The sequence below is a fragment of the Aythya fuligula genome, chromosome 9 (assembly GCF_009819795.1).
Source record: "Aythya fuligula isolate bAytFul2 chromosome 9, bAytFul2.pri, whole genome shotgun sequence".
Taxonomy (NCBI): domain Eukaryota; kingdom Metazoa; phylum Chordata; class Aves; order Anseriformes; family Anatidae; genus Aythya; species Aythya fuligula.
In genome coordinates this window covers 22,265,185-22,288,383 of record NC_045567.1, presented here as the reverse complement: position 1 = coordinate 22,288,383, position 23,199 = coordinate 22,265,185, and the positions used below count along the sequence as shown (strand labels likewise).

Genomic DNA, 23,199 nt, shown 5'->3' with positions numbered 1-23,199 from the left:
CCACAAACTGTGTTATCATCTCTTCACAAGAAGCCATCTCCTCTGGCTTTTCCTGTTGTACAAACTGTGTTATCATCTCCTCACAAGATGCCATCTCTTCTGGCTTTTCCTGTTGCACAGCGTCACACAAATTCCTTTGTTCCAGGATTTCATTTATCATTGTCCTTCAATGTCTCTCTTCAGATTTATTACAAAGCAATGTATTTCTTAGCTGTGATCGTATTCTTTACCCTAACTTTGTAATTTATTTGGCTGCACTCCTTTTTCTCCACTAGAAGATTGTAGAATTATTTTTCAAGGTAAGCTATCATTTGATATCAAGCTTGACAATGTAAATAAGCTGTAGATGCTTATTTTATTTTGATTGAAGTTTTTCATTATGGTCATCAGTGCTTTCATTTTGGCCTTTTGAGAGCTGGAGCATGAAATACTAGGCATAATTCACAGATTCCTGCTACTTCACCTCAGTCTTCTCTTACCTTTTTTGGTGGCTAATTGGTGATATGCCAGTGAGCCAGTGCATAGGTTTGTTTGTGAAGGTTTGCTGTTTTTACATCTGCTTAAAAGTTTATAAAAAATACATTTTTGAAAGCAGGGGTACTACATATTGTAATCCTAAATTGTTTAGCATGCGGGGGTACTGTTTCTGTTAAAATTGTTTTGTGTCAGTCAAATTAGTGTTCCTTCTATACAATTCTGCTACTCTTAAAATAGGCTTCAAAATCTGTTATTTTGACATTCTTTGAAAAAATCAAATAGAGCTCAAGATATTTGATTCTTGTACTACACAGGATTTAGAGAAGAACATATTGTTAGCCATTTTGAAGCCACTGTTTGAAATCTTCAGACAAAAATGGAAATGTGCAACAAACTGAAACTGCTCAAGTCATAGATTAAGGTGAACGTAGAGCTAATGCTAATTACACCTTGACTTTTGTGGTGCCAATAGTGACAAGTCAGTGGCTACAGACTTGCAACGAAGCACCTTCAGCCAACTTGTAGCCATCAGATTTTGCAATGTAAGTGACTCAGTGGTTGACTTTGACAGGAGGGAAATGTGAGCTCCCAAAGAAAGCTGCGTGTGCTGCTTGAAGGTGCTGATCTTTCAGGACGTGACACTGACTTGGTGCTTTATTGATGCGATGGTTCTGCATTGCTCAAAGGGCTCGTCTTGAAGATGAGGGCAAAACAGTTTCTCATCGCTCAGGTTAGCCAGCATTTCTGGAGGAATAAGGCTTACAGTTGTTCTGGGTAGTTACATTCTTTCTTTCTTTATGGCTTCATTGTGCTTTATGTTAGCTCTTAGTCTAAACTCTAGCATTAAATAGCCGTGCACTATTGTTCTGCTCCCATTATCTGTCTCACGGTTGGTTTTATTTCACTGGTGACTGAAATGATCAATTGCTGTACAGTGTGTTTTTTTTTTTTTGTTAGCCAAGGTACAAATACAGCATATTGTTATAAAAGCACCGTGGAAGTAGTGCAGATTTTATTCAGTAGGTCATTATTAGTGCGAAGATTGATCTTGTTTTTCAGAAACAAAATAGAGCATCCTTTTGACAAAAAGGAAATATGTTGCCAGGAAATAGCTTTAAAAAAATAAAAATAAATACTGTTGTTAGCCATTTGTAGCTCTTTAATGTTGAGGAGGTGAAAGTGAAAATTCATGAATCCAACAACATAATGAAGTGTACTGCTGATTAGTCAATAATAGCTTTTTGGGGAGCCATTTTAGGAGACCCAAGAGTATAAGCTGACAATGGCTACAGACTTTTAGAGTAGGAGTTGAGCATCTCTACCTTCTGTGCCATCAAAGGCACCTGCAAGACATAAGGCTACATGAATATGAACAAGACAACAACATAAAATAGGCCTGATCATCTTAAAAAGGATCTTTTCTAACTGGTTGTGGTCTCTTATGGCAGGATATATCATTCAGAGTTATGTTGCATATAACATCTTATTTCAGAGAGGGTTACTTGCGTCAAGAGGCAAGCTGTAGGAAGATGAAGGCACGTGCATCTATAGATGACGCCAGCCAGAGTGGTGAACTGATTAGCCTTTCAAGTCTAATTATCTGTGTGTTGTACTGCAGCTGAAATCTCCAGTGTTCATAGACAGAACTTCAGTTCTCTTATCTGACAGAGAAATATATTTTGGCAGATAGTCACATAGGCATTACAGATTTTGACATAAAGCTCATGCTTACCTCTCTGTCTTCATGTGTCCTGTTAAAATTAATGATGAAAAAGGATTTGGATTTAAATCGCTGCACAAATAGTGCCATAAATTAATATTTGACATTTATTAGTGTACAGCTGTCAGCCTCATTCTGTGCCCTGTGCATCCATACTGGTGTTCAGCATTTCTAGGGGCATCCTGATTGATGTCAGTGGGGGAATTTGCTCAGAAAGCTTTAACTTGGTCTGAGTAAGGGAGGAGAAATATGTGTGTGCACGCAAATCAACTTCATCTGTGTGCAATAGCTCCTCAGTTGTTAGGCAGAGGTTACCCTGACTTCTTATGTGATATTCTGTGATACATATAGGTTTTCTCAGTTCTTAACTTACACTAATGTGAAACAATTCTACTCAAACATCACAAAAAGCAAAATGCTATTTTCCAAATGTAAATACCATTTTAAAACTCAGCTTTCAGCACAAGTCCAGATCTGTAAAGCATGCTGAGGCTAGAGCTACAAAAACATGTTTTCACACATGAATAAGCTACAGAAGTCAAATGAAAAAGGTTGTGACCTTATGTTAACCTGCTTTGGTAAAATGTCATTTCTTATTTATATTATTGTGTTCTCATCTGTCAAGGCAACTGAACAAAGCTGGAGACAAATGAAGTCATATGGTTAGCTGTTGATGGAACGAAGCTTTTATTTTACTGATTAGAGCAATATTGCAATCAGTGCAGCCCAGTCTCTGGGCATCCCTGGGGGTTCAGTCCAGCCTCAGAGCCTGGGCAGATCCCTGACCTTTGCTGGAGAGGCTCGTGGAGCGGCTGCCTTCAGAGACGGTGTGTGACTTTGCAAGGCCACTGCTGTTTACCCAAGTAATAAAATAGTCACTGGTGTCAATGATTTATCCTGATTTCTTGTCTGATGGGAACTCTCTAAGCACTGCTTCCACAGAAGAGTTAATAGCTTGACTAAAAGGAATACTGAAGGATTTGTCAAAGAAAGTGTTTATTAAGATGACCTCAGCATTTATTTAGTCTGTAAGGCTTGAGGTTTCGGTCATAACTTATTCTTGTCAAACGCTGTGTTTTTGCCAAAGAGAATAAACACAGTAATTCTGCATTTGGACTGGTTTCCTTGCCCATCAAATCAATGCACCAAGCTTCTGCTGCATCCTGTGAAAAAACTGAAGGACGTAACACTGTGCACCTCTAGGGAGATGCCAGGAAGCTCTCTTTCTTTCTTTCCTTCCCTCTTTCTTTCCTTCTCTCCTTCCTTCTTTCTTTCTCATTTGGACTGATTCGGGTTATACTTCTTTAGTATTCAAAATTTAGAAATTTCATTGATTCATAACACTGTGACATACCATGGCACAGATTTAAATACTTTCAGGAACAATTCAATCGAAGGAGAATACAGAAAATAAATGATACTTTACAAGAAGAAATGTAGCCTGGCCCTGATTACACATGCAACAAGTACCACTCAGCTTGAACTTGTCTTAGAGTAATCTGCAGAAGGCACTCCTCATTGAGGTAAAGCCGCGTGACAATCTTTATCTTTCTCTATTTTAAAACTTTGTCCTGAGATATGGAAATAAGGCTAAATTGTAGTAATTGTATCACAGTTACCTAATTATCTGTAACTGAAATACCATGCCCATGTTACGTCCACCTCAGAGAGTGAGGGACACAGACAGCTCCATCGTGTAACCGTAACAGACCCTGGGTTAACAATCTCGATAACGAATAAATTTTAATTTATTAGATTTTTACAGTGATTTGAAAGGAAAGATAAAAAGAATAGACAAAAGAAAAAGAGTTGAGAAAGAGCACAAAACCTAATTTCTGTTATTGCCAGCCGTGTATTGAAGTGCTTAGTGGTACCTTGGGACTCCACTATGTGCTGTTAGGGCTGAGTCAGAAAACTCAAAGCATATAAGTTTCAAAGTGTAAAAGGGCTTTGAGGCACTCTGTATGAAGCCAAGGAATAAATATTCTCTTCTCCATTGGTTTGTGCACCCAGAACTCTGGTAGCGTGGTCTGATCATCTGATGTGAATTCAACAAGTAGCAATAGCTATTTTTACATATGAATATTGTTTATTTATGGTTGCTCCTAATTGTCAAATCAGTATCTTTAGTCACAAATATAAAGCATAATTATGTCTTTTGATTTCAGATCTCAGCTGATAAAAATCGAGGTTTCTCTTTTTTTCTTCTCTTATGAAAAGAAGGATATTAACTAAGATTAAGGATTAACTGTGCCTTTTAAACACCGTGTAGCATTATGCAGTCAGACTTTTGTGTTTTTCAGGATATTTGAACTCTGTGTTTGTACATGATTGCAAAGAAGATCTGGACAGAAATTACCATAAGACATTCGTATTTGCAAACTTTTTGGGTAATTTAATTTAATTTTTACTCTTAATTATTTTTGAAATTCATGCTTTTATTTATTTTTTTTTTTTTTAAGTGTTTGTCTTTTCTGGTTCTTCAGGAGGAATGAATGCTGGAGGTCATTTGTCTGTCCTTTCTTGCGCAGCCCCGTGCTGCATTAAGAGCCAGCTGGGATCAATAGATGCTGGTAGCTGTTGCACTATCCTAGGCAAATAGCATCATCTTTCTGCATTTGTCTCTTTGTGACAGTACTACAGCAAAAAATGTACTCCAAATAAGTAGTAAAAATTACTACAGATTCATAGCAAAAGTAGCATTAATTGTAGGTTATTGGACTTTTAAAATGAATTACCTGAATCCTGATTAATAGCAAGCCCACGGCAGGCAGGAACCTGAGCTGAATTTTGGATTGCTAATTGAGGGCTCACAGCGGCTGCCGGCACACAACGAACGCTGCGTGTTCGTTTGGTCGCTCCCCTCTCATTTTGTGCGCCCTTCCAAACCTAATCCACTCAATTACACACCAGGGACACGCGAGCACTTTCCATCTTATTAAAATGTATCATTTACTAAACTCAGCAAAATCAGTCCTTCCAGCTCTGCCCTGCTTCTCTCCAACCAGGGAAGCACGGGGGATAAACACACTGGTGGGGCAGGTAACAGCAGAGATTTCCAACCTGGTCTTGGAGCAGTAATGTGGTCGTGTTAGCCCAGAAGAGCATCTGATGCTCTGATAACTGTAATGATTTATTTTTGCATTTTAATTGCACCGTTTCAGATTTTTCCTGATTCATGCTTGGCTATTGCAGAAGTCTCCCTTCTCTCCTCTTATTCACGGAACAGAGAGGCTGTGAGGGAGATCACATAACTTCTCACGTACGGCATCCCTCAGGGTAGATGAACTAACAGTTATGACAGCTTCCTCCAAAATGAATACAGCCACCGAAGAGTGAGCTCATTTCTCCTGAATACAGGAGCTTATCGATTGGCACCGAGGATGAGCACAGTCATGTTTCAGCCACTTTTAAAGCAGAAGCTGGGCTTCAGTCACCTTTAGGCAAACCAGTTAGGCACAAACAGAGTCAAGAGCAAGGATCCTAACCAGAAGCTCCAAACAACAACAGGAGTGAAGGAACGGTGTTCCTGCATGTACAGCTTTGACGTCTGGGGTGGATGGGAACCCCTTCTATTTCAAGAAAACAGTGATGATTATTTCATGATCCCACTCTCCTTTTTCCTTGGAGGTTTTCTTGTTTTCCAGATTTTCCTCATTGAACTTTTAATTTAATTGTAGAATTTTAATATGCCTTTTGCATAACCAGAGCTTAATTTTCAAATTATGTAAGGATTTCGCCGAGCTCGGTGTAGTTGCACATACCTACACTTACACACAATATATGTATGTATCGTGTATCAATACGCAATATGTTTCCTGCAGCACATCTGCTGCTGTGTTCCAAAGCGGCACGATTTTCAACAAGCGTGGGATTATTCATAAACCGCAGCAAACTGGCACCCCGTTCTGCATGTCAGTTATCAGATGAATTATTGATCACTGATCTGACACGGGCTGAAAGGGAAAAATTATTTCTCGAAGTCTCAGGCCTCCCAGGTAATGACAAAGGCAGAGTCCCAGCTCACCAGCCTCTGCTGCCTAGGCCCATCTGGCACTTGAAAGCCCCCGGCACTGTTGCTCGAAGCCAGTTCTGGGCTGTGGCCTCAGGGATTCCAGCTCCCAGCCTTCCTCCATCTCCAAGAAGCCTCACGTGGGCTCTACCAGCTGGAAGGAAATACCAAGGGTAACCGCAACTTGCTCTTATCTTTGGGATGGAGCGGGTGCGTGAAGTGTGGGTGAAAGCCAGCCATCCCCTTCGTGCTTCCCCTGCCTGTGATGCCCATTTTTGCAGTAGTGAATTTGTGTGGGAAGCTGGGGATGATCAAACGCACTGGTGTGAAAACTTTGTGCAAACTGACTGCTGCATATTTATTGACCAGCTTTCGGCAACCAGAAATATTTAGGGTTTGCTAATACTGTGGTATTTACCACGCCAGTCAGGAATTTAATGTGGTTTAATTGATGCACGTAAAGAGCTTTGAATAGTTAGATGAAAAGCAGTATATATCTATATGAATGGACTATTACTGTCCAGACAACGTATAATACTTCGAAATAATATGACAAAAATGATAGACTGCAGTACAAATATGTTTTGAGACATTTCTAGGGCTCTGATTAGTTTCTATTAGCTAGTTTCTAACATTTATGACTACCTCTGAAAGGTAGGTTATGGAGAATGTTAACATTCCACGGGGCTGATTGACAATAATTAGTTTATTTTAAAGGAAAGGAAAGAAGCACGGTATTGTTGCAGCTGACTAATGTGAATTAAAAGCTAGGTAATCTTTTCTGCAATTACAGAGATACAATGATTGCCGTTGTCAGAGAAGAAAATACACTCATAATTTCAAGAATCATTGTGTAGGAAGAGCTTTGCAAGCCTGAAATTGAAGCTCTGGTCATGGTCTCCAAAATTACAGTTAGTAATTTTATGCTGAACCAAGGCTTTTGAATACTTAAATTATAGCTTGTTTGTAGCAAGGTATTTACCAGCAAATATAAGCATCTTATAAACAGCACATGAGTCATCTTGGTGTTCATTCTGAGCACATCGAAAATGTAAATTGCTACTGAATTACTCTTGTGTAGAGAGACAAGGCTTAGAAACCTTCAATTCATTCTTTAAATGGAAATTATAAAAGGAAAAATGTGCGCATTTGCCTTTCAGCGGAGAGCATTGTGCAGGGTAACTATTGCGTTCTCTATAGCGTTGCCTATAGGCTATGTAAACAATGCCGGAGGGCAGGTCCGGAGGTAGGATGAGGTACAGCTCCCGAGTGCTGTTTGTCTTCCTCTTGAGAAGCATTTAATGCCGACTTTAATGGGGACAACTAATAGAAATCCCGTTTTTTATTGAAATGCCCATGGATTTTATGAGCCGATTGATATATTCAGGAAAAAAAAAAAAAAAAGAAAAAAGAAAAAAGAGAAAACTTTAAAGCAATTTGTGATAAAACCTAAAACAAACAGAAATCCGTCAGCCTCTCTGTTCAAAGCGCTGGCCCGAAGGAAGCGATCCAGACGTGATTGCGTGCAAGGTAGCAACTGCTGGGGAAGCTACGGTTCCTTATTAAAAGATGAGTAGTTTGATCACCATCATATTGGATTACTCAAACTTCAATTACATGAGTACCTGAGGGTTTTCACTGGGTTTAACTGATTTATTAGAAGACCAACTTGAAATATACCTGCTGTTAGCACGCACCGGATCTTTGGAAGACCCACCTGAATACCTTGTTAACAGACACTATTCCAAAAGGGATTCAATGCCAGTGAAGGAGATCAAAAATGGCTAATAAAAAATGGAGCAATCCAGTGATTAACTTAATGTCATTTTAATCTCAGGAAAAAAAATTTGTTCTGTGCCTGATGACATCATTCATTAGGATCCAGCAGCTATGGAAGCCTGGCATGGGCAAATTTGGGATGTGTTAATGCCTCTTCTCACTGGTGGATCTCTGCAGAGTCACAACTAATATGTTTTAGGTGGAAGCAGAGCAAAAAAAATCTGTGTAACATACTGTCTTTTGCTTGCTGACTATTTATGTTGCAGAAGATTGGTCTGGAGCTACGATAGCTCCGGTGGGGAATCGACGCTTGTGGAGCATCTTGGGGAGGCATCATATGAACTAATGACCATGGAGCAATTTCAGTGAGCTGAATTTTCAGTAACAGAGTGGAAGGTACTGGGGTCTCATCTAGGCAATGAGTTATGGTCACCTCGGTGGTCTGTTATTTCCCTCCCTATGTTCCCTATCCCATACTCTGAAGTAGCTCAGTGTTATAATGCAAAACCAGCTCTGTCTTCTGAGAGCAGTGGCAGCATTACAAGTGTTTCATGTGTTGAAAAAATACAGATCTACCAGCAATTGCTCCACCCAAACCAATTATCACCAAGATTGTCTGATGTTCCAGTCAGTCAGCAAGAAGAGGCTGTCCATGTGATGGCATAAAGCTTTTCCCCAGCCCAAGTAGGACATTTGTTACAAATAGCATTCATGTTTCAGACGAGCAGAGTGTATGTACTGCAAGCAGGAAACATCAAATTACGATGCAATTTGCATGATTATCTTTTTTTTTCTTCATTTTTTTCCCCCTTTTTTGCATATTTTACCTCCTGTGTGTGTAGAAGAAACATTTCCCTGCGTCCTACTGTAGTAAAGGCACTCACTGAGCTCGGCAAGCGGGCATTAATATTGCTGCTAACAACAACAAAAAATATTCCCATCGTATCAGTCATTTCTCTCTCTTTTTATTCCATAACTGTTTTTTCAAACTGTCACATCCTGCTGAGAGAAGATGCTGATGGCCCAACATATAAACCTCCGCACCACATCTCCGATTTGAATCTGCGCAAGGAGTTGGGCTGTATCATGCTGTCGCTTATTAAGTGCATCTCCTCGCAGATATCCTTTCCTCCTTTGCCACCCTCCTGCCTCCCAGCATGGCCTAACTGAATTGTGCTGAGGAACTGCCTTTAAAAATTGATAGAGTCCCATAACAAATTTTCCTTCTGCTCTTATGCCCCGCATCAGAAAATCCTGCGGTACGTTGCAGTGTACCTGCTGATGCTAACTATCTCAAAGCCTCTTTCCTAAGCAGAAATTACATAAATGTTTAATTATTGTCTTTCAGCCCGCACTGATGCACTGCACAGGCAAAATGTCCTCTTCTAAATTCCCTGCTTGCAGCCGGTGCAGTCACTGCTTTTCTACAGGAAACACTGAGTAAAATTAACGAGTCTGTTTTCTTCAGCATATAAATATTGTTTAAGATCATAAGTTATGTGTTTGTCCGGATTGTTGTTTTTCAGATTGAACTCCTTTGTTTCTTCTTGTGGTCATTCACTTTTCCTGGCTGCAGTTTTTCACTGCAAGCCCGTGTCCTTCCATGTGGGTTTCATATTGATGTGGATTGGAGTGGTCAAGTGCCTACGGTTGCCAAAATATCTATTAGCGTAACCCAGTGTGGAGGCTGGTAACCCTATCAGTCTTCCTTCTTGGCTGTACTTCTTTGTGATGCTTGTGCTGCTCTGAAATGCAGAAATGGATCTGTTCATTTTTCGTTTTAAAAAAATGAGAGTGAAGGAAAACGTACAGATCTGTACCGTGAAAAGATGATGAAAACTATTTCTTCCCTGCTATGTGCAAGCATCACAGTGTTGTCTGAGGTCTGTCCATGAAAATTATCCCGTTCTTTACTTTAATTCTATACCCTGATTTTCTTTCAAATTATCTGGCCCCAATAATTTCTTAAAATTCACATATATATGTCTCTGTGTGTATATTTAATGAAGAATGCCTTGAAACTCTAATTAGGGCTGCTTGACTCCAAAGCAGTTTACATATCACAGGCTTACACAGCTATCAAACAGATGCTTCTCCTTTTTTTTCATTCAACTGACATTTTCATTTTCTCTGCATATTTTGAGGACTGAGCAGTGATGTGTTTTGACTCCTGAGGCTACAGACGATATCAAAATGAGGATTAGAAATGAAGCTTTACCTGTCAATTAAATTGTTAAGCTTGTCCTCCGCAGCATCTACACTTTCAAATGGCCTGTTTATTGAATTTGAAATAGTTTTCATTCTTGACCTTGTTTAAACTGAATGGACAGTTCTAATTATAATCTTCAAAGTTTTCAGCTGCAACATATGGTTCGCATATAGAGTTGTGGATGAAGGGCTCTTGACTGTTTATTGAGCTAAACCACTGTTAAATATCTCGGGAAAGATTGGCATGTCAGGCGTTGAATTCAAGCAGAAAGCAGCAGTACAGGTATTGGCCGTTTTCGTCTTTTCACATCCCTTTTCCCAGGAGGTCTGCTCTCGGGGGACACCTGAGAAATGGTCTGTGGTGGTGGGACCCAGGCACTGGTGAGGAACAAGTCCCCACTTTCAGAGGTTGCATTGTGCCAGTCTTTACATAAGTACTACAAAGCCATATCAAAACAAACTATATCAATAAATAAACAAAAAACAAACAAAGGAAAAAACATCCCACCTGTCCCCAGAATGAATTCAAATTACCAGGATCTTTGGCAAATCAAATGTCATTCTTTCAAATCAACGCTGGCTCCCCCTGATGGGGTTGCATGACACCTCACAGCAATTTATCCCTGTATTTATTGTCCAATAAGGCCAGTGACAGATCAGGAGATTGAATCCAGGTCTTTAAGGCTTGTCTGGGTGGATTGCCCCGTTCAGTGCTTCCAGCTCTGATCTCTTCTCCCCAGAAGCCTCCCCAGCTGCTCCCTAGGACAGCCATACCTTAGAGATGCCTCTTTCCTCTTCCCTCCTTGAAAACAGTCATCAGGAAATGCATCTCCCTCCCAACCTGGACATAAATATTTATTACCTAACATAGGCAGAGTCCCATAGATGACTGCTGTTAAGCATTTCCCGGTGTCCTTTGGTGTGCTCGGTATAAAGATGGATAAACCAGGGCTGTGAGAGAGGAAAGCCGACCTAGTCACAGCTTGAAGCCATTGAAGCTACCTGGAAAAATATCTGAAATATAGGGCAAGGTACCAACTGCAGGGCAGCAAATTCTCCTCTACGGTGTGACCAAATCACCAGGGAGGTCTGAAGGAAGGTGACGGACTGAAAGTCAGACAAACCTTTACAAAGAGCATTTTTTAAAAAAAAAAATGCCATTGATTTTCAGGGGAAGGTAAATAATTAGATAACTTGGAAAGCCTGTTTCTGTGCATGGCTAATTGGATAACCCTGCCAAAATAGTGCAGGTTAAAGCTGCTTTGTGCTTAATCCCAAGCAAAGAAGAAACATTGTGCAGAACTCGCCGCACTAACAAGGGCTCTCTTTCAACGTGCAATTGGTTCTCAGGGACTAAATTGGGTAAGGAATCTCTTAACCATGCCTTTTAACCAATCTCTTATCAGACTTGACATGCTTCTTTCAGTACGATTTGCTCAAGCTATTCCATTAATTAATTTTGTTGTAGCGAGCTTGCCTCAGACACCTGTGACTTACTGAAATTTAAGTAAGCTGCAGCAGTGATTTGAGCTAACCTGACTGACTTTGAACCGAAGCAGACAATGGATGCTCATATAATCCATTGGAGGGGCCAGAAAAGGGCAGAAACAAATAGGTAAGGAGCAAAAATAAAAGCCCAGGAGCAGGAACAGTTTAATATGACCCAGCAAGCTCTGCAGGAGCACGTTTATCTATGCTGAAAGCTATTTCACCAAGGTGTTTTAACATCAGGTTCTAGTGGACCACTCAAAAGAGCTTGTAACATATTTATGGTATTTTTTGTGAAGTATAAAAAAGAGCACTAGAGTTCATGGAAGACGTGGCGATTTAAAATCTTGCAGCTATAGAAAATTGCTCTCTTCCCTTTTTGCAGCTCAGCTTGGTTTGGTGAAACAGAAGCACATTTTCAATTAAAATTAGCAGAAATTCTGTATTTTGTTCTTGAATTTTAAGCTTTGGTTTTGACCAGACTTAAAATTTGTTGTATTTTATTTCTAGAGTCAATGCTAATGTCAAACAACTTTCATAGCGGAAAAATTGGACGAGCATTTTTCTAGCAACGGGAGGTTCAAAACTCCTGGAATCAAACTTTCAAGCCTTGAAAACAACTTTAATGTTAGTCAGACAGGAGAGGTCATTAAAAAAACTTCTGCTTGAAGAGCAAATCATGTCACGCCTAATAGTAAGTACATCTGTGAATGGATTCACACTGGTTGTCAAATTACAGGCATTTTCAAACTCAAGACTTGGGGAGACTGTGTGATTTAAAGGAAGCTGGGAGCTGAGTCTGTCATAAATGTATCTGCTTATAGCAATGGTGGTTCTTATGTTATGTTTCACTCTCACAATATACAGAAATTTCTGACTTTTGCGATCAGCTTATACGTGACTGGGTACCGAGCCTGTTCCCCTCCTCTCCCTTAAGTATACAAATTAGTCAACTTTGAAACACGTGAAATTAATGTGTAAAATCCACCATGTAAATTCGTGGGGGACGACCATATGATATTTTCACTCTGTAACTTGCATGAGGTTTAAACATCCTTTGGAATCGATACACCAGACTAATCACAAATAACAGAAGGGAAAGCGCTGTCATCCATCTTTGCTGATTTTAAATATCGTTTTAGATACCAAACAATAAGGGAGTTTGCATGTCAGATGAACGAAATGAGCTGCACTTTAGCAAGCTGAAGGGATTGGGTGAGTGATTCAGCACAAATGAGTGGAAAGCTGGATTTTTGTTAACCTAATCCAGAAAAATATTGAGATGAACAGTTTATCCACTTGTGATAATTTTACATATAGCTTCTTATTGTTTCTCCTTGTGGTTCTTTACATAACATCCAGTCTTCCCTTCCCTGTTTCTCCACCCTCCCTGTCACTGACTGTTTAATCCTAGCACGTGTGGACCCACAGAGCTCCCTGGGCACAGAAGAGACCAAACCCTGATGTTATTAAATTGTAAGATGCTGCTGCAAGGGGTAGACCATGCTTCCTCTCTCTGGTCACGATTTTTTATAAATAATTATTATAATTATGTTTAATTATAACCCAAATTTATAAGTTTAAAACCATCCACGTAAACCGTCCTTTAAATACATGGAAGTAGGGGTTTGTGTTTTCCTCTCTCCCTTGGTTGCATCCTTCCTGCAGTGAGCTGGGTGGATTGTGGTGAACCAAAAATGTCGATGTGCATGTGTCATCCGTTCCAATTTCATGCAGTATTTCTTAGGCATCTGGTAACAAGGGTGTAGTTGTGCTCCTGTGAAAGCCTGTCGAGCCAGGTCCACTTTGGGTACAGTGGAGGTTTGGGTCCCCAAGTGTGAGCGTGTGCCCAGCTGATTTTAACTGGGTGAATGTAAGCCCTGACTACTCGTGTATGTGGGATACCTGGCCTTGGTGAGGACAAATTATGCATTTTGAAGAAAGGAGCTGTTGCTCCTGGCCTCAGTGAGACCATGGTGCTCGGCACCTCCCAGCTTGGCGTGACTTGTGGCATCCCAGCAAGTCTCTAGTGCCTGCGGGGTGGGTGATGCTCACAGCTTAACGTCATTTGGCCGCTGCCTCTTTTCCTGTTGTTCTTCACAGCTGGGTTGAGTCTGGTAGGAAGCAGCTTTCCTTTGGCAATTTACAGCCATTCAGGTCTTTCTGTAGCACTCGCTCCTGTGGCAGTAAGCATAAGAAGGGAGGTAACGGTGCTAATGTGAAACAAAAAGTTTATTCTGCCCCATAAGATGTCCCCTTGAGGAGTCACCTTCCCTCCTGACGTGCATGAGCCCTTCATGTCTGCTCTGGGGCTGTCGGCATGTCTGACGTGGGCTCATGTTCGAGCTCTAGTTACAAAAAATGACCTTATGAGGAACACTTTACCCTAAAAAGTAAACTGAATTAGGAAGAAAAGCAGGCCTTTCTTTCAGTATTGCTGCAGGCTCTTTGAGATCTGAAGTGGCAGCTGTCCTGCACCAGAGCTCAAGTATTTGCATATAACTACAGAAGAGAATGAGGGTCAGGGATGTATCACTGCAGACCTGTGGGAGAGAGGATGATGCATTCATTGTGGGAGTAGAGACTGCAGAGACTGCAGTCACTTAAAAGAAAAAAAAAAAAAAAAAAAAGAAAGAAAGAAAAAAAGGATTTAAAAGCAAAAGGGATTTTGGACTGCATGAAGTGCTTGTCCAGTGGTTATTATATTGGGCATATATTTCCCTCTGGAGGCTCGTGACCGTGCAGATATTTGTTACGTGTGGGTTTAAAGAGGTAGCTGGTACAAGTGTGAGTGCCTTGGGCCCACCACCAACCCCTGTTCAGGGCCGGGGTTGCTGTGGCTGCCCCTGCTCCTGACCCACGTGTGCTGCAGAGGCTCCTGCAAATGCTCAGCCCTACTGCTGTCAGAACGGGTTTTCTCCCTCTTTGGGGGCTTTCTTTAGCTTTGCCTGTTTATGTTTCTTAGTGGCTTAAAAAGCTTAGCTGCTGGTAGTGGGGAATTGATCTGGCAACAGCCTGCTTTTTTTTTTTTTTTTCCTTTATAGAAGCATAATTGCAGGTCCACTAATTATCTGTGTCTAGCGCTGCTCTCTGTTTATTTTTAAGGAACTGATTGATCATAGCTGTTCCTAAGCATTTTAAGAAACAGTATGAAAAAAAAAATCCTGCAAGCTGTGTACAAGAGCCACCAACGTGATGACCTTGAATTCCAAACAAGCAATCTCACAGCTCTGTGTTTAAACAGGTTTTTGGCAGGGAAATCAACCTGTTGCCAAAGCAGCCCATCAAATCGGCTGGGGGCAAACTTCACAATCAGCAAAACCCCCACTCAGGGGTACAGAGGACTTAAAATCTGTAACACCATCGGTACAGCCTGCCCTGGAAGGGGCACAGTGCTGGCAGCAGCCCTGGAATTTGCATGCCACAGCCTCTTCTCTGTTTAGGGTGCATGAACAGGCAGTGCACCATCACTCAGGGGCCTGAAGAGCTAAAAGAAGCTGCAGGCTGTGGTGGCTAAGGCGGTTTGCATCCTGGCGACAAGTAGGATTGACTTTTGGCTTGGCCATAAGACTGTTCCTGATGATCAGTGGGTAAATTGGGACATAATCCTCGGGCAGATGATGGTGGGCTGGTGGCAGCAGGGCACGTGCTGCGTGTACAGCACGGAGGGCAGGGACTGGCGAATCTCACCGAAAGGCTGAAATTCACAGGTGATATAGAGGATATTCACGTCCTGACTGCTTTGTTCACCCAGTAGCATAATCCTCTTCTCAAGATAGCTTTGGGGAGCACAAATTTCTTGTTTCTCTTCTCGCCTCTATGGCTCTGCCCCTGTTTTGGGGACGCACAACTGCTTTCGGCACAGGGCGACTGGCAATAAGAAATGGCTCAAAATGGCCCCAAATGGCTCGAAATTCTGGTTATTCAGATAAGAATCCTGAATGTAACTGTAGAAAGCTGAGCACATAGCTATTTTAGTTTGATCTGCAGCAGGAATTAATCCAAATTTAATTATAGTATGTAGTTAAACAGATGCAATCTCCTGTAATCCCATGGGGACGGACTTTATAATTCTACTTTTCTAAAGTTATTTCCACATAGAAAAAGAACTGGCCACTTGTATACCTATGACAGTGTAAGCTGTTGCTTTCCTGGTGTGTTTGTCCTTGACAGGTGCAGCTATTTTACTGTAAGAGTGCAAATAGGTTACACTTGTAAAACTCTCAAGTGCAGCTCAAGCATTTAGGTTAGTGGCTGCTTCTCGGCCTTCTTCCCAGACAAAATAATTAAGGCATTTTTCTTCTGTAACTGGGGGCAGCGCTGTTTCCTGTCCCGGAGATGTAGGAGGCACCGAAGGCGACTGCATGTTGCATTTTTCTTGATTATATCTTCAGGACGCGAAAGCATCTTTTGACATTTAGTCCTGATGATATTGGTCTTGCAGAGGAAGCCTCGGGCTGGAGGCCTCACCTGCCATCGGCCTCACTGCTCGGGCCTCCCAGGAGGATGGCGGTGGGGATATTGTTGTTTGATTTTGCTTTTGTCCCCCTAAAGCTGGGCCCACCAGGGCCAGTGCTGAAGCACGGAGCCCTATGGGGCCTCAGACAGGCTGGGGACACCTCTCGGAAGGGTGGGCTGTCATGCAGGCAAAGCCAAGGGAGGGACATGGAGGGTCTGGTGATGTGGGGACATGAGCGGTTTGGGACATGGCAGCACAAGGGACACGCAGGGTGATGGAGGCCGCAGCCAGTGCTGAGCTCCCGGGGGCTCCCCTGGAAATCCAGGCACTAAAATGCCCAAACAGACCTAGCTCTGACAAATAGCACTTACTCTAATTGCTCATTTTTTATTATCTTGGCTATTTTTTTCTTTGTAAGTGCTGATATCCTAAACTAAAGCTGTATATGGTACAGATAGAAATTCCGTGGCTGGTTGTAGCTTATAAAATTAATATATATTGAAGCTCAAAATAATTAAATTTATGAAAGTATGAATACTAGAATGTGTTGTACTATATAGCTCAGCTGCTTCCTTGGTATACTTTTCTGAGCCTTTTTGCTTATTTTATTTCTTTGCTACTCAAGACAAATAGTTTCCTGGTTTTGATTTCATTCTGGGATTTTTCAGCAGAGTGTTTCTTAACAGCATAGTATCCAACAAGATGAATAACGTTTTCTGTTTACTGTTTACATTAAAAAAAATGAAACTTCTGTTTTAAAAAAAGTATTCCAGATGTCTTCAGGCAGTAGGAAATGTACATAGTATACAGTCTGATGAAAGGAAAGATATAGCAGAAGGATTAAAAAGTGGCACACGTTAGCAAATGGTCTGAATTTAAGCACTAGTCAACACTAGGACTTCACTTTAGGTGGGTGAAATTCACATGTGAAATATTAAAATTTAACTTTATAAATGCATTTCCTGAGGACCAGGATGTTGTGTGTTTCCAAGTCATCTTTAAAACTTCCTTTCTCATTTAATTTTGATTAGATTTTCTAAAAGGGAATAAACATAAAAGCATAAAAATGTAAACCATAAAAGCTAAATGCAAAGCAGATATATCAACAGCAAAAATATGAAAGCCAGACCCCTTGCTCCTCGAGTGCAACACCAGGGGGAAAAAAACCTTCTTTGTGCTCTTGTTTCCGTGCTCCTCTCTGCTCCGCATTCCTGGCTCTGCGGCCGGCCCTTTCCCTGCAGCAGCAATTATGGGCTGGCCTCTCCTTGGAGCCACTCTTTTCTTTCTTTCCATCCCTGTCTGTTCATGCACACCTGCTTGGGCGTTTTTGGGTGGGTAAATCCTTGAGGATGGTTTCAGAATGTGATCCAAAAGGCAGTTCAGTCTGTGTCAGTCTTTAAAATAAATAAATAAATAAATAGTGATGGAGTGGCCCTTCTAGATGCATATTGCAGAAGGGTTCGGTAACGGGAGGATGTGTTCAGTGGTCAGCATAATTTGGCGCCAGCATCGCCCCTGGGTGGGATGGAGGGATGTGGACCTGCCATCCCTGGGGGCTGTGGAGGAAAGGACAACCAGATCCAAGACAAGTATCTCCCAGGTGAAATTTTGTCAGGGAATGAACTAACTGGCCCTTACTTTCAATGATTTCTGTGTCAATTTTTAAGGTAATGGTATCAACATGCCAATCAAATGCTATTTACAGTATTCTGGAGTTGCAGAAAAGATGCAGAAACTGCTTATGCGGTACTTTTGAAAATGCAGTTTTGTGGATTGGTTCTAAACTTTCAAGTATTTTCTTAAACTTTTCTAGGTCTTTTTTGTCCATCCTTGTCTTCATTTTGAGGTGAAACGTTACAGCACAGTCTCAAGCTGGTTTAATGGTAGTTTCTGTCCTCATTTGACTGAATGTAATCCCCTAAACTGTGAAATACAGAGTGATGCCTGCTGATGCTGAGTACGTATGGTCAGGGAATCATCTCCCTGTCAGGGAGGTCACCTGAGAAGAAGATAGGGAAAGTTCAGGGAAACACAAAAAAGTCCAGGGGACTGGAGCCACAGAAAATGTAGCACAAAATTAACCTTCTTTTCATATGTAGCGCCAAAGCTCCCGTTGATTGAGAGCATCAGCTCTGCTCTTGCACGTCTTTTTCTCATGTCAGTTGTATGTCCTTGTACCCCCAAGCAGTCCTGCTAATGAGATTAAAGGCCTGATGCAAAAGGAAATCTTCATACAGCAAATTTTTGTGAAAGCCAAATGTTTGACCAGCGGTACCTGCAAGCTCAGACGTGTTAGCTTACTGTCATTCTCTCCTTGTATTTTTCTCTTGCCCCAAGGAAACGCCGGCGTCACAAACCACTCTAATTAACAAAGGCTTCAGAAGTAGAGACTACAAATAAAGTGCCCGTGGGAACTTTGAAAAACGCCATAAAATTTCAATTTTCTTTGCTCTGTTTAGAGTGCAGCAGCAAAATAAATAAACAAAAAATTCCAGTCGGATCGTCATGGTGGCATTGTGTATGAGCTATGTATGCTCCAGGAGAACCGGGGTATGGCTTTGCTGAGGCTGTCTTGTCATTTCAGTCATTTGTCTTCTCTCTGTAGATGTGGACGAGTGTGCAGTGGTGAACGGAGGCTGCCAGCAGGGCTGTGTTAACACCCATGGCTCCTTCTACTGCCAGTGCCAGGTGGGATACAGACTGCACACCGACGGGCGCACGTGCTTATGTGAGTAAACGTTACAAGCATATCACTGGGAAAAAAAACTGGTTTTGCATAAATGTGGAGGTCTGTAGACTTTCCCAGTCTGAATTTTGGTTAATTCACAAAGGATATCATTATCCTGTCTGGTTCAAGTAGCTTGCAAGAAATCAGACATTTTCAAAATTGGTCTGTTTTTTTTGGGAACAAAGCAGTGACGGCATCCAGTGTTTCTGTGATGCAATCGTGTGAAGATATTTTCTGCTTTGAAGCAGGCTTTAAAGAAATGTAAGGTCTTCCCGTCAAATGAGAACATTTTTCCAATTCTGAGCATTTTTTAAGCCTGATTTTAGGCAATATGAGAAGAATGATCAAGTATGGTCAGGTCACATCTGCAGAATAAATTCACTCCCAATTTTGTCATTGTCTCAGTTCTTGCGTGAATTCCCTTGGTTGTACTTAAAATCAGCCAAATATGTCATCAGTCATTTCTTAGATTATCTCAGCAGTAAATGTACTGATGCAACATAAGATGTACCAGCGCTCAGGCTGTGGGAATAATGTTTTTTTTTTTTTTTAATTTAATTTAATTTAATTTTATTTTAAGGAACTTACCATTTTAGCTTTGTTGGGTTTACCACATACAAAGACTTTCAGCACTTTGGAAATTAACCGTAATTAAAATTACGGTGAAGTCTGAATATTTTCTTGGCTGTGTCAGTTGGAGAGGGAATGAGTAAGGAAACGTAAGTGTGAAATAAATAAATGAATTTAAAGCAAAATGGTTTATACTTATGTAGTGTTTTCCTATGAATTACAAGAAAAAAAGAAAAATCCATCTCTCTCTGATGAGGTATGGCCAGGGAAGACACAGAATGCAAAGATGTGATGTCTGAATTACATTACTCTCTCTGAATAGTCTCGTTTTCAGCAGTAGTGGAGAGGGAATTTCATACTAAAAATGACTAACGTGGCTTAAGGGGAAGAAGATTGAGAGAAGTGAATGATAAAACACAAAAAGTAGGTATTGTGGGGATTCTTCTAGCCTTCTGTGGGCAGTGTATAGTATTCTCATGGCACAAATAATCAGAAGCTTAGTTTTGAGTTTTCCTAGCTATGAACATTATCAGAAAGTGAGCTTTCAATTCAGGAATTTAAGCATTCAAAAGGAGTTATTAAAAATACTTAATATAATGTTCAGGTTTATTCACAGTATCTCCAAAATTATCAAGGAGGAAGAGAAATAAATCCTAAGATGAGAGACAGAAGGAAGTCAGAGAGAGCTGCTATCATGATAATTGATACACACAATACTGAGCAGGGAATATTGAGTTCCATTTAGCTATTTAGACAAGACACCAAAATAAATGGATATAATAAACTCTTGTGCATTGGAGCACAAAACATGCTAATTGATGAGGACAGGGAGAAGAGAAGCATTTTTTATAAAACCATTCTCCAGGAGCGCCCAGCATTGGGATTTGGGCACTAGCTGCTTGCACTAACCAGATACTAGTGGGGATGGAGAGTTTCCCTGGTCTGTTGCACTGGTTTATATGTGCATTTTTGAGCACTCATCTGATCAAGAAGTAAAAGGAATAGTGCACGTCTCCTTTGGCCTAGTGCAGCTGAGCAGAACATCTAGCATTTCAAATAAGACTTGCATTAGCAATAATATTTGTTCCATGAATACCTTCGAGGATGTAACAATCTCTCAAACATACTAAGAATATAAAGGGTCCACATTCTGGAAATGAGCTGTTATGAAAGTTTGTTATCTCAGCTACAGAAATAAGAAACACGCATCCCTTTATACAGGCTTTTGAGATGAATGCAGCCCAGATTTCTGTTATGTTCATTCTTTCCACGTCTTCTTTTCTTTTTTGGCAATCTTATGTTTCTAGGAGCAAAAGTGCCAAAATGACTTGAGGGAAGCAGATTTTGCAGCCTAGATGGCTTGGAAGTCTCCCATACATAAGGAAGTGGATCTATCTTCTTATAAGATATTCAGCCCACATCTGAAGACTCAAATAGGTCTCCCTAAGCTTATGATAAGGTCTTCGATAAGCTACTTTTCCATACGATTGCATGGAAGATTACTGAAGTTTTGTTACAAACCCTTTACAGCAAGTCCTGTCCTGCTACCGCATCATCACAGCATATTTGGGATCCTGACTGTCCCTGGTAGTCCATCCCTGCATCACCAGCATGATCCTCATAGCACTCTTCTGCTTGTACTCCAAGGCAAATGATTTCTAACGTGGTTTATTTTCTTTGGTGATGAACAGCATGTGAAAGTAAAATGTTTTATTCCTGAATCCTTTGATGATCTCTGATACTTTGTGTTGTGCCACAATCCCATCTTTTTCAATGTTCCTTTTCTTCTTTAGCTTTTTGTCCCTCAGATTTTGCTCGATACTGAATTCATTTTTAGATATGTGTGCCAGTCTGAACGTTCATTACAAATCAGGTAATTAAAATAACCAAGGGTAACACTGCCCAATTCTTCTGGTTTGTTTTCAATGCCTTGCTTATGTTAATGCAGTGAATTTAACTTCATTAAAATTTAACCAACTGATATCTGGAAAGCAGAAAATCAGACAGAAAACATACTTATTATAGTACCAGGCTGTGTTTTTGGACTGATGTAAATTCATTGTCTTCACTGGAATTTATTCTTGTTTGAACTCCAAGAAGTGAAAGCAGAACAGAGGTTTTAGAGCCCAATTCATCTCTGGTGCCAGCTGTTATCTTTGATGCCTGGCTTATGTAGAAGAGCTGTTGAGAAACAGCTCTTTGTGGAGACTTCCACACACTATGGGTCTTAATAGAGGAAGCAACAAAGAAGGTATCTCTACAAATCTCTACTCTGCTTTGTCACACAAGTAAAAGTACAGTATATCTGGTTACAGTTCTAGTCATTCGTGAGGTTAGATTTAAGGTGATGGAAGATAAAAGCTTGAGGAGAGTGCTTGCTCTAGCCCCATGGTTACTAACTAGGGTTTCATACTTTTTTTTTTTTTTTTTTAAATGTTGAGTGTTACTATAGGTAATAATAGGTTGAGATATGTATGTTGAAGGCCAAAGCTTAGTTTCTTTCTGCCACACACTAAGAGACACTCTGGTGCAAGCAGTGCTGCTGTGGAGTTGAGCAATGATTTAAACAGAGAGTGGGGATCGTGCTGGGGCTTCCTTTGGCACTGTATGGCTCGGTAACACCCCAAATAGCAGCCAAGGTAGCCACACGACTTGGTGGCTCCAGGGGCTTTGACAACTCTTTGCTGAGAATTTTTTGGAAAAGCCATTTCCTCCTGGAGTCAGACAACTCTCTTTTCTCTATAGACACCAGCATCTGTATTGCATAGGATTGGAGAAGGAGCCCATCCACAGGTCCTTGTCTTCCCTGCGTGTGGCCTCCCGCCGCTGTCCCCACATGCCGTGACACTGTCCCCTTGCCTCTGTGCCATGAGGCACCACAGGTGGCAGAGCTTCTCTGCTGCCACTTCCAAACTGGCTTATGTCCAGAAGAGGAGGGAGAAAATGGCACCTTTAAAATTTGAGGCATCTCTTCTGTCGCGTAGAGCCGACTTAAGGCATTTTTCACGTCCTGAAATTCTTCCATCTTATTTGAATATTCTTACTGAAAAATGGGTCTTTGGAAACAAATGTAGAGCAAGCGGGAAGCTCCGAGTGTGTCAGTGCCTCCCTCATGGAAATTGAAGCTGCTTTCCGTTGCCTTGCTGGCTGGGCAGGAGGTGTGCAGCCTCGTCCTGGGATCAGATCAGACAGCAAGGCCAGGTGTCTCCTGGCCGCTGCTGCCTGGGCATCAAGAGTCAGTAGCAATGAAAAAAGTTGCTTCTCTTTTTAGCACATAGTCAGTGCAGCAACTAGTTGTCTGCTGATGGTAGTACAGGGTGAAATGCCTCCTACAGCAGCTTTTGTGGTTAACTCTTCCTTAATGTCTATGACAGATAACTGAATTAATATTAATATTGCTAATATAAATGTCATAGATTTTTGCTGACATCGGTGGATCCGGAGTCTGATGCCTTCCAGGGAGGATCAAATAATCTTTCTAGCTCCTCGTGGCAAACATAGTACATCCCTGCTGTTAAAATATATATAGATGCAGTCATGTACATACTCACGTACATACGTGCAGCACAATAACAGGTTCAGATGATCGATCTTATTTTTATATTCAGCGTGCGAATAGGTGTGGGTGTGTGCTAACATATTTTGGCAGGAAGTGAAACGTTTCTCCAGAGGCTGGGGATATATGCTGAACAAAAAAGAATATTAATTTGCCTGAGTAAAAGAAGAAGTATCTTTAGAGAGGAATTTAAACTGTCTTA

At 41.0% G+C, this 23,199-nt stretch overlaps 1 protein-coding gene across 1 annotated transcript in view; it reads left to right on the top strand.

The window, feature by feature from the left end:
- Positions 1–23,199, top strand: part of LOC116492525 (multiple epidermal growth factor-like domains protein 6) — a 179,116-nt gene that overhangs the window by 93,245 nt on the left and 62,672 nt on the right. The window contains exon 6 of the mRNA XM_032193296.1: positions 18,749–18,871. Coding sequence (XP_032049187.1) covers positions 18,749–18,871 — 123 coding nt within the window. The remainder of the gene's footprint in view (positions 1–18,748; positions 18,872–23,199) is intronic.